The 17,113-nt window shown below is 44.9% G+C and overlaps 1 protein-coding gene across 4 annotated transcripts in view; it reads right to left on the reverse strand.

Moving 5' to 3' along the window:
• Positions 1-17,113, reverse strand: part of SAXO4 (stabilizer of axonemal microtubules 4) — a 194,745-nt gene that overhangs the window by 144,702 nt on the left and 32,930 nt on the right. For all 4 annotated transcript variants that reach the window (XM_069223248.1, XM_069223250.1, XM_069223249.1 and 1 more), the window contains 2 exons: positions 9,924-10,081; positions 4,873-4,990 (listed from right to left, as the gene is read on the reverse strand). In XM_069223248.1, the coding sequence (XP_069079349.1) occupies positions 4,873-4,990; positions 9,924-10,029 (224 nt within the window). In that variant the 5' untranslated portion in view covers positions 10,030-10,081. The remainder of the gene's footprint in view (positions 1-4,872; positions 4,991-9,923; positions 10,082-17,113) is intronic.

Consider the following 17,113-nt stretch of genomic DNA (forward strand, 5'->3'; position numbering starts at 1 on the left):
AGAAGCTACCCAAAGATCTCTTATAAAGGAAGTTAAATACTCAAAGGGAAGTATATCTTGCTCAAATAAAAATCATTGCATGTCGACAAACATCTATGAAAAAAGTGAGAAATGTGGTCCATTTCTTGTTTGGCAAACTGTTAAAAATAAAATGAAAAGGTAAACTTAACAAGGTGGGAAAACACAAATTTAAGGCCTGATGCTGAGATTCAAAAGGCATTTTTCTTTTTTGAATTGTACTCTTAGCTTGTGAATTTCAATCAATTGAAACAAGATATAGGGGGTCATTATGACCCTGCAGACGGCAGTAATTTGGGGAAAGGTACTGCCAACAGGCTGGTGGTACCTTTTCCCAAATTATGACATTGGCGGTTTGGCTCAAGCCAAACCGCCGATGTACCACTCCGTCCGCCAGGGTGGTAACAGCCTCAGGGCTGGAGACTTCGGTCTCCAGCCAGGCGGGCGTCACAATCCCACCCTTGGGATTATGACCCCGCCTACCACCATGGTTTTCGTGGCAAATCTACCGCCCTGAAAACCATGGCGGTAGGCACTATCAGTGCCAGGGAACTCCTTCCCTGGCACTGATAGGGGTCTGCCCTTCCCCCTTCCCACGCCCCAGAGTCCTCCCCCAACCTCCCCTTCGCTCGCCTGACCCCCCCTGACATCCACACACCACACACGCACACATACACACGCATACCCACATCCTCCCACGCACGCACACATATATACCCACACTCCGCAACACACACTAACATACATTGTAGCACACACGCATTCACAACGCACAACATACACGTACACTCACATTCATTCATTCATTCACACACGCATTCCACGCGACTCACACCCGCATGCACGCATACAAAAACAGACACACACCCCCCACACACACAACACCCCCACACACAACATCCTCCAGTCCCCTCTACTGTCGGAGAACCCGACTTACCTGTTTGTAGGGGGTCCTCCGCAGGAGCCGGGACGCGGCGCTGCTGCCAGCAGCAGCGTCCGCCAGCAAAACACCGCCAGGCCGTATCATGGCTCATGTCCACCGCCATGACTGTCAACGGAATACCGACAGCCTTCTGGCGGTATTCCGTCTACAGTCATAATGCGGTTGGCGGCTGGTAGCCAAGGCGACGTTGGCGCCTGTCGCTGTGGCAGTAGGCGGCATTTACCGCCAATGTCATAATGAGACCCATAGTCTGTGCTGTCTTATTCTCCCTTCAATCAGGGGCTAGCTCAGCGTGTATAAGAGATTATGAGTCAGGAAATTATAGAAGTAATTCTTGGAAATAAAAAAAAAGTCAATCTGTGGCCCCTGATAGAATTTCTTCCGAAATACAGACAGTATAATTAGGTAAAATATTAATACTATGGTAGGCTGTCTGCATTGATGTTAGTCATACAGGTCAGACCCATAAATCAGCATTATTTCGGAAACCTTGAGAAAGACTCAATGCTATGCTAATCTTTTTGCCCAATACCATTGTTTAATACCAAAAGCAACATTTACATGTAAGTTTTTTACTCAAAGAATACAGGCTGGTCTCCTACCCTAAACCACAACAGGGTTTTATAAAAGGGTGAAGTATAGGTAAGAACATCATAGATTTATTGGCTAATATAAATGTAGCAAATACAATGATGAGCCCATTTGTTGCTATCTTGGCTGATGCAGAGAAAGACTTTGACCTACTGAATTGGAATTTACTGTGCTATGCATTGCCATTTAACTTCTCTTTAATATTTGTTTATATATACTGCAGGCTTTGTATTATCAGTTAAGGACCACCATATTTATAAACATAAGATAAAGTAGGGGATTTCCTATTTATAGAGGTTTTAGGCAGGGCCGTCATCTATGTTTTTCAAAATTGTCTGAACCATTGATAATAAAAACAAATTGAAATTAAAAGAGCTGGGCTTCTGGCATGCCTGGTCAGATTCAGAATATCTGGCTATTCAGGAAAACAGTACCTCAGGTTGTACCTACTGGGGAAAGTAGGTACCTGCAACCCCTCTTACATCCCAGAGGACATAAACACGATCAGACCTCATTAGGCAACTGAGCCTTCCCAGAATGGCATGAGTCATCTTATTTCTCCTCTGAGCCCACTGTATCATTGTTTAGGACAGTCTGATGGAGAAAGGTCCATCCAACAGGCTACCAAAGGTCTTGATGCTGGCTCACAGCTGTGTTTATGGAAGTCAGCTCAACAAAAGGCAAACGGATCCAGTGACTACATCATTGGGGGGGCAACTAGTTTAGGACACTTTGAACAAATTGGTCAGTCTCCATAAAAGGAGCTTGAGTTCTCCCTGCAGGGGAAGAAAAATGCATGGCTTAGAATGCCGTTCTAAATCTGATGACACTCAAGTCCCTCACTGGTACCATGGGTCTGCACATCCAGGAGCCATATGCAGGCTCTGTACTGCTGGATTGCCTTCCACCACCATCAACATGGAGGGGTGTAAAGCTTGGATAGAACTTCCAGAGATGATTCTTTTCAAGCACAATGTGAATACTTAACCCTGGACTGGGCATTTCTGTCACCTTCTACTGGGCTAAGTGTTGGAACATAAAGGCACATCAAGGGGCATATTTATACTCTTTTTGCACCGAATGAATGGAGTTAGTCATTTTTTGGAAGTGGAAACCTACCTTGCCTTAATGAGATGCAAGGTAGGCGTTCCCGTGCAAAAATGACTCTATGGCCTTAACACCATGTTTATACTCCCGTGCAAAAATGGTGCACGGGAGGGAGGAGGGGAAAAAAATGATGCAAAGCTTTCTTTGCCCCATTTTTTAACGCCTGGGTCAGGGCAGGCGTTAGGGGACCTGTGGGCCTATTTCCATGGTGAAACACAATGGAATAAGCCCACAGGTGCCCTCCCCTGGCCCCAGGAACACGCCCACCCACACCAGAGGGACAGCAGAGGACGGGGGACCCCATCCCAGGTAAGTATACGTAAGTACAGGTAAGTATTTTGTTTTGATACCATGCCACTGGGGGTCCTGAAATGGGCCCCCTTACATGGCACTGGGTGCAATGGCCATGCCCAGGGGACCCTGGTTTCCTGTGCTGGCCATTGGGGTGGTGGGCATGAATCCTAGCTTTTCCTAAGACAGGAGTCATGTAGTATGAATGGTTTTGCATCAGAAAATGACTCTAGGCAGGTGAAAGTCATTTTTTTTTTACTCTAACCTGCCTAACGTCATTTTTTGATGCAAAACCCCCTTCTTCCATACCGCCAGCCCCACCCGACTTACCTCCTTTTTTTTTTTACACTAGCCTACCCTTTGCACCGGCTTGCACCATTCCATAAATGGTGCAAGCCAGCTGGTGCACAGAAATGGTGCAAGCCAGCGCTAAACATATTGGTGCAAAACTGAGTTAGTGCAGTTTTGCACCAAAAAGTATAAATCAGGGCCCAAGACTGTGCTCATTGCTTGGCCACGTTAGACATCTTAGGCCCATATTTATACTCGGTTTGCGCTGAATTAGAGTCATTTTTTTACGCTAATTCAGCAAAAACCTAACTCCATATTTATACTCAGCGCTAAGTTATGGAGATAACGTCGTTCTCTGGACAGGAAAACCTACCTTGCGTCAATGAGATGCAATGTAGGCGTTCCCGTCCAGAAAAGGAAGATATGGCCTTTGTGCCATTTTTATCCCTCTGTGCTAAAATCCAGCACGGCAGGATGGGGGCCTTAAATAACGGTGCTAAGCTAGCTTAGCGCCATTATTTAATGCCTGGGTATGGGCAGGCGTAAGGGGACCTGTAGGCATATGTCCATGGTCAGAGACCCTTCCCTGGCCCCAGGGACAACCCCACCCACCTCCACCCACACCAGGAGGACACTTAAGGATGTGGGACCCATCCCAGGTAAGTCCCAGTAAGTATATATATTTTTTTTCTCCAACACCGCTCGGGGTCCTGACTTGAGGCCCCCTGCACGGCACTGCCCCAATGGCCATGCCCAGGGGACCTTTGTACCCCGGGCATGGCCATTGGTGTGGTGGGCATGGCTCCATGTATGTATGTATGTAGTATGTCTTTACTATGACAGTAGCCATGTCCATGTGGGTTCTGCACCAGAAAATGGCACCAGAAAATGGCGTTACACTGCTGAGAGGAATTTTTTCTGGATCTGAACAGTGTAGCGCCATAATTCGGTGCACAAGCCCCGGTTTCCCCTACGCCTCCCAGCCCTGTTAGTGTCCTTTCGAAAGACGGTTACAGGGCATTAGTGACGGCTAGCGCCATTCCATAAATATGGCACCCGGCGGCGGCTTGGAATGGTGCTAGCCGGTGCTATACTTTTTCACGCAAAATTAAGCTAACGCAGTTTTGCGTGAAAAAGTATAAATCTGCCCCTTAGTACCAAGTCTGGAGTTATGCCAAGAAGGCACCACAGGGCCACACACCGGGGTAGATAGCACAATGGTCTCATGATCAAGCTATTTATCTCGCTGACCAATGCATTAATTACTCTAATGCTGTCTATATATTGTGGATATTTACTTTCCACTGAATGCCACTGCTAATTTGGGCCTGTTATGAAAAGCAATATGGCAACCAAGGATATGTTATGCATTCAACAAATTCCTGCGCAGTAATCAATTTCTTGATATGTACTTCTCCAGCAGTTCTGTCCTAGTGGCGCTAAATGTAAATAAAAGTGGATGGGACAGGCATGATTACGCGCATGTAATAGCAAGGGTGTTCTTACCACAAAGGAGGAATAAAAGCAGTGTGTATTTACTCTTCAGCAACATTGTAGATAGTGTGTACTTACTCCAAGGCAGGGTAATAGAAGGTGCATACTTCTAGGGATTCTATGGTATCTGTACTTACCCAAGAGAAGGATTATCCACTCTGTCCAAACTAGGACTGTAGCGCACAGTGGAGCGCAGGTTGGAATTGTAGCCAGCGCCCGCGTGTTGTCCGCGCCGAGGAGAAAAACCCTCCTTTCCTAAGTGTGAAGAGAAAAATATGAAACATCACTAGATAGCAACGAATGAGGCAGGACACAACAGGATCGTACACTAGAGTGGGACACAGATCCTACCAATAGGGTAGAAGAAAGCCAGTGATTTTACACGAGGGTAGGGCACAGATACACATGGACAGGATGTATGCTGGCTCCTTCCACAAGAACAGGAAAGGCTCCGTGTCCTTAAGCTAGAGCATGTGATAGATAGATAGATAGATAGATAGATAGATAGATAGATAGATATTAAAAATAGTTGCTATTTATTTTTCCTGTGATAAAGGCTGGCCAGCAGGCGGAAACACATTACATCGCACAATGCACTTTTTAAATTTAACACTTTTACACCACTATCTATGATGGAAGAATGAAGAGATAAAATAAACATACTCTGCACTTCACTGGAAAAACAGTGGCGGTGCCCATTTTCCCACCAAGCACCGTTACAAGTTGGAGTGTTGAAGCAGCACAGGATACCTCCATGGGCAACTTTTCTGTAAATTTTGCAGCGGAAACTACTTGTTACCTTACCGTGGAGAAGATGCTAAATAAATTTCTCTGAAGTTGAAGCAACTCAGTTAGTGTACTTAGTAAAGGAATTACATCTACGCTGTATTATATGTATCTAATACTAGTTCTTGTCCCTTAGGATTCTGCAGATACTATGGTTAAAGTAGTCTCCAATATGTTAAATCTCTCTACGATATCCAGGTACGAGCAGATGCCCTGAAAAATGTTATACTTATTTCACTCCTAAAACTAAGGTATATGGATCCTAACATCTCGGTCAATTACAAGCCTACCTAGGGCTTCAAATTTTACAAAAGAGTACTGACATGTAAGCTTCAGGTCTTCTTTGAGGAAACGGGGCTGGCTCAACTCTAATCAATTAGGATTTCATACAAGACACTGCATGCACACAGCACTGGTTATATCCTCCCTACTGCCGGTAAGGGACTTGTATCTCACCTAGTCTTGCTGGCCATTAGGGAAGGATTCAACATGGTAGCTGATCCATTCTGCTGGAGCATCTGACATGGACACGTTTAGGTGGCAGAATCAGCGTTGGTGCATTGTAAATTACTTATAAACGTTTGTAGGAGGGTAAGCCAGAGGGTGAGGCTGAGAGACCTCATGTCATTGTCCCTGTCATTGCAGTGTGTGGCCCCTCAGGGATCCATTCTGTCTCTTAAGGGTTAATGTCTTTATGAAATCTACGAAGAATCTGCTAAGAACCTAATTTTGGCAAAGTCACTTATACGCCACAGACAGCAATCTGATTCAATGAGGCAAAAACAGAAGTTAAAGTCGGTCAGTGAGAAACATCAACTTGTAGCACATTGAAGTAATATTAGAGGACTGAAACTTAATGGAGATAAGAAGGTGTCCCTCTTTACAGCCCAAGAATACCCTAAATGTCCCTATTTATTGTCTGACCACCTACTATGTTCTTTGAGTAAGAATGTACCTTTGTTAACAAACCACAATATTTGATGGGATTTTTAACTTGTAGATTTGTATGTATTTATTTAAAATCGTGTGTTTATCAGATATTTTTGACTATCAAACATATAAAACATAAATTACAACATAAAAACCAAGCTAAGTAAAATAAATAAAATTAACAATCACTTAAAAGATAAATGCTATAGAACATAGACGTTATATAATGCAACGTTTTTTCCTCGAGCTCTGAGGTCAAACACCAATCCTAGCAAAAATAAAGCCCTTCTTACTTTTCTATATGGTAATTTATCTCACTATAAAAAAGAGCACAGAAGTCCCCCACAACCACCAACGAGTCCAAAATCAAGAGTCTGCTTAATAAATATAAATTATTTTTTTTAATGCATTTCTTACAAGATTTTTAAGAAGGTAAGGGAGGCCAACCAGTTATGGATCCATGTTCATTATGAAGATGTTTTACAAAATGAATCCTTCCGCCAACCTCACGTGCCTGGCATTGCTCACTATTGTTAAGATCATGACAATAGAGAAGGGGTTCTTCAACTGAGGGGCCAGCTTTAATCAAGAAAAAAACTTCAAGGGTCGTATACCTGCAGTTAGTCCCCAGGAAGTGCTATCAGATCCCTAGTTTGGATCACATATCTTGAAGGATCATTAACAAGCGTTTTAAATAGCAGCATTCCAGTACACCCCTCAGTGCTCTTATATCTAGGTAGAGTAATTCAGTGAAATAAAGCACCAATAACATTGTTTCCCTACAAAAACTATAAGAAGAAGGGTCATAAAGTTACCATCATACATGTGGTCAAACCTCACTACCTTAGCAACTGAAAACACAGCCTGCATCTTAAGAGACAGAAAATGTTGTTCCCTTAATTATTAAACCCCAATATTTGTACAACAACCACATTCTAAAATAAAACCATTCAGATTATATATAAAACTAGCTTTCTTTAAGTTCTGGTTCTCGTGGAATAATGTCTTTGTTTTCTCTAGGTTAATGGTAAGGTGGTTTTTGGGCACCCGGCCTCCAGGGCATTCCGTTTCTGTTATAATCCAATGGGTACCAAATTAAACAAAACTAAATCATCCGCATAGAGTAAGCAAGGTATGTGGGATCCAATAATTTTTTGTGAGAAAAAATGCATTGATCGTCGGTCATTGTGAAGGTGAAGGCTAGCTAGAGCCCAAACAGCAGTGGAACTAATACACACTCTTGTTTAAGGCCATTAGATGCCGCTGTCTGACTATAAAGACGGTCTTGCACCGCATCCTAAATGCAGTCCAAATTGCCTTAATGCAACATTCTCATGATTAAAATTATCTCATCTGGGATATCCTTTAATGCAGCTTCTACTAAATCCTCTCTCTATCTACCAGGTCAAAAGTCTAACATCAACAAAGCTGCAATAAAATAAACCACTGACCTTGACAGACGTCAGTGTGATCGATCACGGGAAAAGCAATAATCCATTGCTGAGGCGCTATCCCTGAACCCGCCACATACCCAACTGAGATTAGATTTTTATCATAGACCCACTCAGTAAAACACGACAGAAAAAGCTTTGCATACATTTTAGCAAAATGTCAAATAGATTTCTAAGACAAAATACGTTAGATTTCATACTTGCTACCGTTTTTTTTTTTCTTTTGGTTTGACTATGGCACCTTTCCAGGATTCAGATCACCTCATGTGATGTAATCTAACAGGAACAGGGCCGAAAGCTGGACAGTTCCCAAGTCAATATAATGTTTTTTTTACAATTGCAGCTGGGGAATTGCAGGTCCAGCAGCCTGGGTCAATTACATCAAGGATATGGTGAGGTTTATATTTTTTACCGGTACCATTTCCATAAAATTATTAATGAGCACATATCCTAAAGTGGATATATAATCATTTACATGTCTATATAAATTGACATAGTGCAGTCACCGCTAGATTTGAGGGAATGTACATCTAAGTGTTTGGGGATAGACTAATCTGGCATTGCAAGATTCAACTATCTCATGTCGTTTTTCCCAATTGTTGAGGGCAGAGAACACTTTCTTTTGTTTTACATTTGCCAAAGTATATTTTCAAGTTTACCATAATTCCCTGTCCAGAGGGTTATCACCGCTCTTCCAGTGCAACTCGGTGCACTCTACTTGAAGATATGTTATTTTGAGGTGACAATCCCAACATGAGCTCTTAGCTAGAAGTAATTGTCCAAGGACATTTTTATTGCAAGTATTATTTCAGATGAATGATTACACCACCCTTACCAAACTTCGATTATGCAAATTCACTGTCCTCGATCAAACAGATGCAACATTTAGAGTACATGCAAAAAGCTACAGCATATCTGACCCTCAGGTTGAAAAACTGTGATTGCATGATACATGTGCTAAGACAAAATATAATAACAATTTTCAAGACACTTTGGGTCATATTCAGATTTGTTTTTTTAGTTTTGCATTTTTATATGGAGCAACCCAAGGGCATCTGATCACGTTATTCTGAGCACTTTATATCTAAGCACATGGTCAGATTTTTTTTTTTTTTTTTTGAGGCACAGAGAGATCGAGTGATTTGCCCAGAATCACAGGATGCTGAACCAACGCTTGGGCTTGAACCTGGTTCCACAGTACCAAAGTCAGCTATTATGGCTGTAAATCCACATCCTCTCCTTATCAAAGCATAATGGATATCCTGTCCACCGTAGGATGAGCAATAGTAGACTTGTAATACAGTGGAAAGGACCTCTGTCACTCTTCGACAGAGTAGTTCATCTGCCAAACTCTACACAAGGCCCTACACTTGATTTTCAAACACATCACGATGAAGCTCTATAATAATTTAAGCACAAGATTTTTCCATGTGCCCCTTGATAGTGTTTGAGGTCAAGCGATTCGGGTCTTTTATAGAAATCGCCAAATTATCGGGGATTTGTATTATGCTTACCCTCTTTAGTTTTAGGCAAGCACTCAGCATAGACCTACCTTTCAGAGCCACTTAAAGGAGCTGTAGGAAACACCATAAAAGTATGATACTCTATCATCTGTGGCTTACTCCGTGTGTGCATCTTGATTTTCTGTGCAACTGTGTGGGGTGCTGCTCTATTTATTACCCTGACGAGATGCCAACATAAATTAAGAAATTAGACCCTTATTTCCGATGTTCTAAAGTTCCAGATCACGATGCCATCTGCAGAGATGGCCACTGCAGAACACAAGGGTAGCAGATCACAGCATACTAGAGGAGTTATCAAAATAAAATAGAAAACAAATACATGCTCTATATAGAAGTGTGCGTGTGTGTGGATGGTGAGGACACCTCTGTTGCCAATGACACACACTCAGACTTGCAGATTAGTTATGACACAGCTGATGCTCTTAGCACTGTAGAGATCATCTCTCAGACTGACAGGACACAACATTGATACGCAAGGCTGAGAGACAGTGCTCTTACCATATGATGTGGCATAGCTGGTGGAGTAGAATTTGAGGGAGTCAGCACTGCCACCCTTACTCGTCCTCACATGTGGGTCTATGGTACTCAGGGGAAGCCGCCCCATCTTGCTGCTCTATGTGTCAATGAAGGTCACCATAGGCTTCCGGTTACAAGAGCTGCACAAATAAGCATTAGACATCATCACAAGAGAAATGGCCACCATGGAGTACATGCAGTGACATCGCAAGATCAACAGCAATCAGGATAAATATCTTGAGGAAATGTGTCCTTGATTGAAACTGAAGCCTGGTCTCTCACTGTCTATCAGAGTTTCTTAATCAGTTACTAGGGAGAAAAGTTCCGGCTTAGTTTCCAGATGAAAAATATGTTACTCATGTACTGCGTTTACCCTCAGATCATTTAATCCCATAAAACCTGTAGAGAAAGGCACTTAGAAAGGGACAGGCTACACGCTCTCTTCGTGAAGACCACAGGCTTATTTTTCATTCAATTCCAATAACCCTTAGCAGTACCTGGCGACGGGGGCATCTTCCTGAGATTGCGGTGAGCTGCTTGCTACTACACTACTATCAGCAAGACAGGCTAGAAAATTGTCTGTCTCCATTTCCTGCAATCTGATTGCTACCATGCATGCCATGCTTGCTGCCATCTGTAGTTATAGTGACCACAGACTCCACACATTATGAAGCAATATGTCTTTATTCCTTTCAGGAACATGGTTCCACACATACTGTTACAACTGTTACCAGCCAACTGTCACCCTAAGCCCAGCGTTCTAATGATTGGTCAACAGCATGTAAGGGTGTACGCACATAGAAACATAAGGAAGGGAAGGTTGAGGGAAGGAAAAGATAACAAGAATGGAATGCATAAAACACCTTAAACAAGGTAAAACACGACATCTCTCCCCCTTTTTGAAGATGTCAATCCATTAAACAGTCTCTGCTTTGGCAGGAAACCCTACATTTTAGGAGTTATAACCATCTAATTTGCATTGGTTGAAACCAATGGCATCATCACAAGTCATGCCAGTGGTACTTGTTGGTGCTGCATTAGAGGATGAAGAAACATTCATCACCCTGTCATCATGCATTGGACAATGAAGCTCTGCTCTGATGTGACATGGGTCAGCAAGTGAGACATTCCACCACTGTCCATTCTCCAACATCAAAGCTAACCCTATGGTTCTAATCACATACAAGAGCCCACTACAATTGTCTCCACTGTGCTTAGAGGGTGGAAGTTTGATCCTAACAATGTACCCTACTACCATCTTGCTACTCTCAACTGCTTTTCTTCTTTTGTAATGTTGTTTCCTTCTTTTTTGCTTTTCTTCCATGTTATCTGTGCTTGGTCTTGTGTTTTGAGCCCATCTCCCCGACTCCCTCCCCTTTATACCAACGGGGCCGCAGTTTGGTCATGGCCAACCTGCTTCTCAACAATTCAAGAGGTGTGCTGCCAGTCACATTTTGGGTACTGGTATATGCCCACAACCCTATTCTCAAGGCATTCTTAACAGGTACGTTTCCCTTACTGGCTTATTGTATTGTTTCCTTGATTGGTCAGTTGGCATGCTCAACTTGCTCATTTCTCCATGCTCTGGGGGCAGTACAGTGAAGCATTGCAGTGGGTGAAACCGTTTAACTAAGAAAATGCAGTTTCAGCAGAAATTAATTGACTTGCTCAGGAAACCCTTCTGTATAAAATATTTGTCCAAAGAACTCAAGGATGTCCTTAGATATAGGACATTCCAAGAATTTAAGGTTGACCCACTTGTAATAATTCACCACAACTACAGCATATTGTGGGGGAGGAGCCATGCAAGATGGCCACCTAGCCGCACTTTCAGCAAGATTCCCCTGGCCGCTTTAAAAATCCTGCCAAAATCCTGTATCCTGCACCATTCCTGAGCCCCAAGTGCTAGATGTGCGCTCCCTGGGCCTTATACGGACCCTCTTGATTCCACCAGGACACCGGTGAGTCCGCGTGACGGATGAGGCATATGGCTGTCGGGCCTAGAGCTGTGCCTGTGGCGGCATTGTAAGAATCTTGTAGCGGCGGTGTCGGAGGCCCTTGGAAAAGCCCCCCTTGAGACACTGTGAGAGTTGGGCCTTGGTTGGAAGCCATGGAGAAGACCAGAGGTGGGCAGCTTGGAAATTGGGCTCCCCTATGTTCTGTGGAGACTGGCTGGGCAGCACCACCCCTTGCAGCTTTTCCTGTGCTCCACAGCCGGCTGCGGCATACTCTGACCTCTGAAGAGGCCCGGGCGCCTCGGGAGGCCGCAATCGGTCATGGGCCGGTCCGTTTAGACCACAACAGCACTAGAGGAAACCTAACTTCATAGGGCCGGTCCCCCCACTCCACCATGCAAAAAAAATTGAAGGACTTTCACTGCAGGACCTGTTGTTTCCATGGTGGTTCCACGCTGAGGGCCCATCAAGGGAGCTGGTACCTGCGGGGTGCCGTAAAACTGGGGTAACATGTCCGGACCGGTGCAGGATTGAGCAGGCAGAACTTGTGATGCAGACGGGGCAATCTGATTCTTAGAAGGCCTGCCCCCCTTCTCCTGAATGTATGGATACATTTAGCTGGCCTGGGGGTTTGGAACTGCCTTCGTGCGACAGACAGGAGTTGCCCAGCCCTGAGCCCTTGTTTGGCTGAGGGGGGCCTCAATGGTGATTCCGGTGACACAGTGGATACAGTGGGGACCGGTGACATGTGCTGGACCTGGGCTGCATGGGGAGAAGACGTGACCCACAGGTTGCGGGGGAGCTGCCCAGTAGATCTGAGATCTGGTGATAGAGAGCTGCTCAGGGACGTGACATTATGCAATACTGGACTAGGTTGGAGGCCAGCACCAGCGGGCATTACCGAGCTTATCCAGTGGCATGAATTGGAGTGTGTTCAGTATTAGGGAAAGATGCGGAGAAACATTGTAACACAAAGGGTTAATTAGCTTGAGCAGTGTAGATGAGTGTAATGCCTGTTGAAACCCCCTCCCAAACATCGTGGAAAAGTTCATGATATTATTTTCAAGCTTGTTTGTGTAGAAGACTCCGTCTCAACCTTGAGAACGAGAGTACAGGGAGAAGATGGAATGAAAACAAAGGCTGGAGAAGGGCAGAGCAGCCAAGTACTGATAACATAGCTAGAAAATGCCAGAATGAGATAGAATCCAAGCTTCGAGTTATTTAAGCACTGAACTGTGGGTGAGGGATTTGGAAGCTCGCAGATGGAATTGTGGAAGCTGCCATGGCCCAGCGCTGCCTCCCTGTTTGCTCGTGGTGCTTGAGGGGGAGAGAGGTCCAAGCAGGCGGTAGAGGGCTCCCCAGCATGTCGTGGATTAAGTTAAGTTTCCACACAGGGATAAAATACATTTGTTTCTCTGCTCTATTATTATGGCTGATTATTTATGCCTGCACTGTGTTTATAACCTGAAGTATTCAGCTCGTTTATATTTTGCTTTCTAAACCTATTAGTGTGAACTGCTACAATAACTGAAACATGCATTTTGGTGTGCATTAAATCAAAGCTTATCTGAAGTATTCAGTTCGTTTATATTTTGCCTCCTGAACATCGTAGTGAGAGCCTGCTGCAGTAATTGAAACATGCATTTTGGTGTGCAGTAAATCAAAGCTTATCTGAAGTATTCAACTCATTAATATCCTGCTTCCTGAATATCGTAGTGCGATGCATTTTAGTATACAGTTAATCACAACTTATATCTGTCAATGAATTCTTTGCTTATATATATAAATAGATGCTTTTCATTGCGATTCTTATTCTACTATTGGTAATGTGCTAAATGCCTACATTTTACCTGCAATTCTAGTAAAGCTAAATTGTATGTTCGATGGCATCTGTCGCTGTAGATACGCATGTTCTGCAATAGCTCGCCATCTGGTGTTGGGCCGGAGTGTTACAAGTTGTTTTTCTTCGAAGAAGTCTTTCGAGTCACGGGACCGAGTGACTCCTCCTTTTGTCTCCATTGCGCATGGGCGTCGACTCCATCTTCGATTGTTTTTTTTCCGCCATCGGGTTCGGACGTGTTCCTGTCGCTCCGAGTTTCGGAACGGAAAATTCGCTAATTTCGGAAGATTTTCGTCGGTATTGTTGCGTTCGGGATCGGCGTACTTACATTCAACACCGCATCGAAGATCGAAGAGCTCCGGTGCCCTTCGGGGTAGTTTTTCGATCCTCCGTCGGGGCCTGGTCGGCCCGACCGCGTGCTGAAGAACGCCGATGGAACGGACCCCGTTTCGTTTCTGCCCCAAATGCCACAATAAATACCCCTACACAGACCAACACTTGGTCTGCAACCTGTGCCTGTCACCTGAGCACAGCGAAGACACCTGCGAGGCCTGTCGTGCGTTCCGGTCCCGAAAAACACTCCGAGACCGTCGAGCCAGACGACTTCAGATGGCGTCCGCACCGACAGCCCAACGGGAGTTCGAGGAACAGGAAGAGGAAGGTACCTTCTCGATCCAAGACTCAGACTCCGAAGGATTCGACGATACACAAACCGTGAGTAAGACGTCGAAAACCACACAGAGAAACATTTACAAGGCCCAGGGGACGCCACTGCCACCAGGCCATGGCTCGACCCATAAATTCGGTGACCGACCGTCGGCACCGAAAAAGGCCCAAACAGTGCCGAGATCGTCCGACTCCGGTCGAGACACCGGCACGCAGCCTTCTCGGGACCGAGAAAGTGCTGGAGACAAGCCTCGACACCGAGATGCCGGTGTGGACACGGCTCGACGCCGAGACAGCGGCACCGAAACAGATCGACGCCGAGAGGTTTCGGCCCCGAAAAGGAAAAAAGTCACCTCGGAGCCGAAAAAACACGCAGACAAAGTTTCGATGCCGAAACAAACTGCAAGCGACCCAGCTTCAGGCTCTTATACAGAAGAGCACTCGCTAACCTCCCAAATGCAGAAGCATAGGTTTGAGGAAGAGCTACAAGCAACTGATGTGGACCATACGCAAAAGCGTATCTTCATTCAGCAGGGGACAGGAAAAATAAGCACCCTTCCCCCCCATTAGGAGAAAGAGGAGGTTGGAGTTCCAGACGGAACAAACACCACAACCAAAAGTGGTGAAAAGAGTTACACCACCACCCTCTCCTCCGCCAGTGATTGACGTTTCACCAGCACAAACTCCATCACACTCCCCAGCTCACACCACCATGAGCCAGGGTGACCAAGATCAGGACGCATGGGACCTATACGACGCCCCAGTGTCAGATAACAGCCCGGAGGCATACCCTACAAAGCCATCTCCACCAGAAGACAGCACCGCGTACTCTCAGGTGGTGGCTAGAGCAGCACAATATCACAATGTAAGCCTCCACTCAGAACAGGTCGAGGATGATTTCTTGTTCAACACACTCTCCTCCACCCACAGCTCATACCAAAGCCTGCCTATGCTCCCTGGTATGCTCCGGCACGCAAAAGACATATTTAAGGAGCCGGTCAAAAGTAGGGCAATCACACCAAGGGTGGAAAAAAAGTATAAGCCGCCTCCTACGGACCCGGTTTTCATCACTACACAGCTGCCACCAGACTCTGTTGTTGTAGGAGCAGCTAGGAAAAGGGCCAACTCCCACACATCTGGAGATGCACCACCCCCAGATAAAGAAAGCCGCAAGTTCGATGCAGCTGGTAAGAGAGTCGCAGCACAAGCTGCAAACCAGTGGCGCATCGCGAACTCCCAGGCACTACTTGCGCGCTATGACAGAGCCCACTGGGACGAGATGCAACATCTCATTGAACATCTGCCCAAGGACTTACAAAATAGGGCAAAGCAAGTGGTCGAGGAAGGACAGACCATTTCCAACAACCAGATCCGCTCCTCCATGGACGCTGCAGATACAGCTGCACGGACAATTAATACATCTGTAACTATCAGAAGGCATGCATGGCTCCGAACGTCTGGATTTAAACCAGAGATTCAACAAGCAGTTCTCAATATGCCTTTTAATGAAAAAGAACTGTTCGGTCCAGAAGTGGACACAGCGATTGAAAAACTCAAAAAAGATACGGACACTGCCAAAGCCATGGGCGCACTCTACTCCCCGCAGAGCAAAGGGAATTACAGCACATTCCGTAAAACGCCCTTTCGAGGGGGGTTTCGAGGTCAAAGCACACAAGCCAGCACCTCACAAGCCACACCGTCCAGTTACCAGGGACAGTATAGAGGAGGTTTTCGGGGACAATATAGAGGAGGGCAATTCCCTAGAAATAGAGGAAGATTTCAAAGCCCCAAAGCCCCTACTACTAAACAGTGACTCACAGGTCACTCACCCCCTCCACACAACACCAGTGGGGGGAAGAATAGGTCATTATTACAAAGCATGGGAGGAAATCACTACAGACACTTGGGTTCTAGCAATTATCCAACATGGTTATTGCCTAGAATTTCTACAATTCCCTCCAAACATACCACCAAAAGCACAAAATTTAACAACACACCATTCCAATCTCCTGGAGATAGAAGTGCAGGCACTATTGCAAAAGAATGCAATCGAATTAGTGCCAAACACACAAATAAACACAGGAGTTTACTCACTGTACTTTCTGATACCAAAGAAGGACAAAACACTGAGACCAATCCTAGACCTCAGAGTAGTGAACACTTTCATCAAATCAGACCACTTCCACATGGTCACACTACAAGAAGTATTGCCATTGCTAAAACTGCACGACTACATGGCAACTTTAGACCTCAAGGATGCTTATTTCCATATACCAATACACCCATCGCACAGGAAATACCTAAGGTTTGTATTCAAAGGAATACATTACCAATTCAAGGTACTGCCTTTCGGATTAACAACCGCACCAAGAGTCTTTACCAAATGTCTAGCGGTAGTCGCAGCACACATAAGAAGGCAGCAGATACATGTGTTCCCATATCTAGACGACTGGCTAATCAAAGCCCATTCGTTAATAGAGTGCTCAAATCACACAAATCATATCATACAAACCCTCTTCAAACTAGGGTTCACCGTCAATTTCACAAAATCCAAAATTCTGCCACGCAAGGTACAACAATACCTGGGAGCCATAATAGACACATCAAAAGGAGTAGCCACTCCAAGTCCACAAAGAATTCAAAATTTCAACACCATCATACAACGCATGTATCCAACACAAAAGATACAAGCAAAGATGGTATTACAACTC

The sequence above is a fragment of the Pleurodeles waltl genome, chromosome 3_1 (genome assembly GCF_031143425.1).
Source record: "Pleurodeles waltl isolate 20211129_DDA chromosome 3_1, aPleWal1.hap1.20221129, whole genome shotgun sequence".
Lineage (NCBI taxonomy): Eukaryota > Metazoa > Chordata > Amphibia > Caudata > Salamandridae > Pleurodeles > Pleurodeles waltl.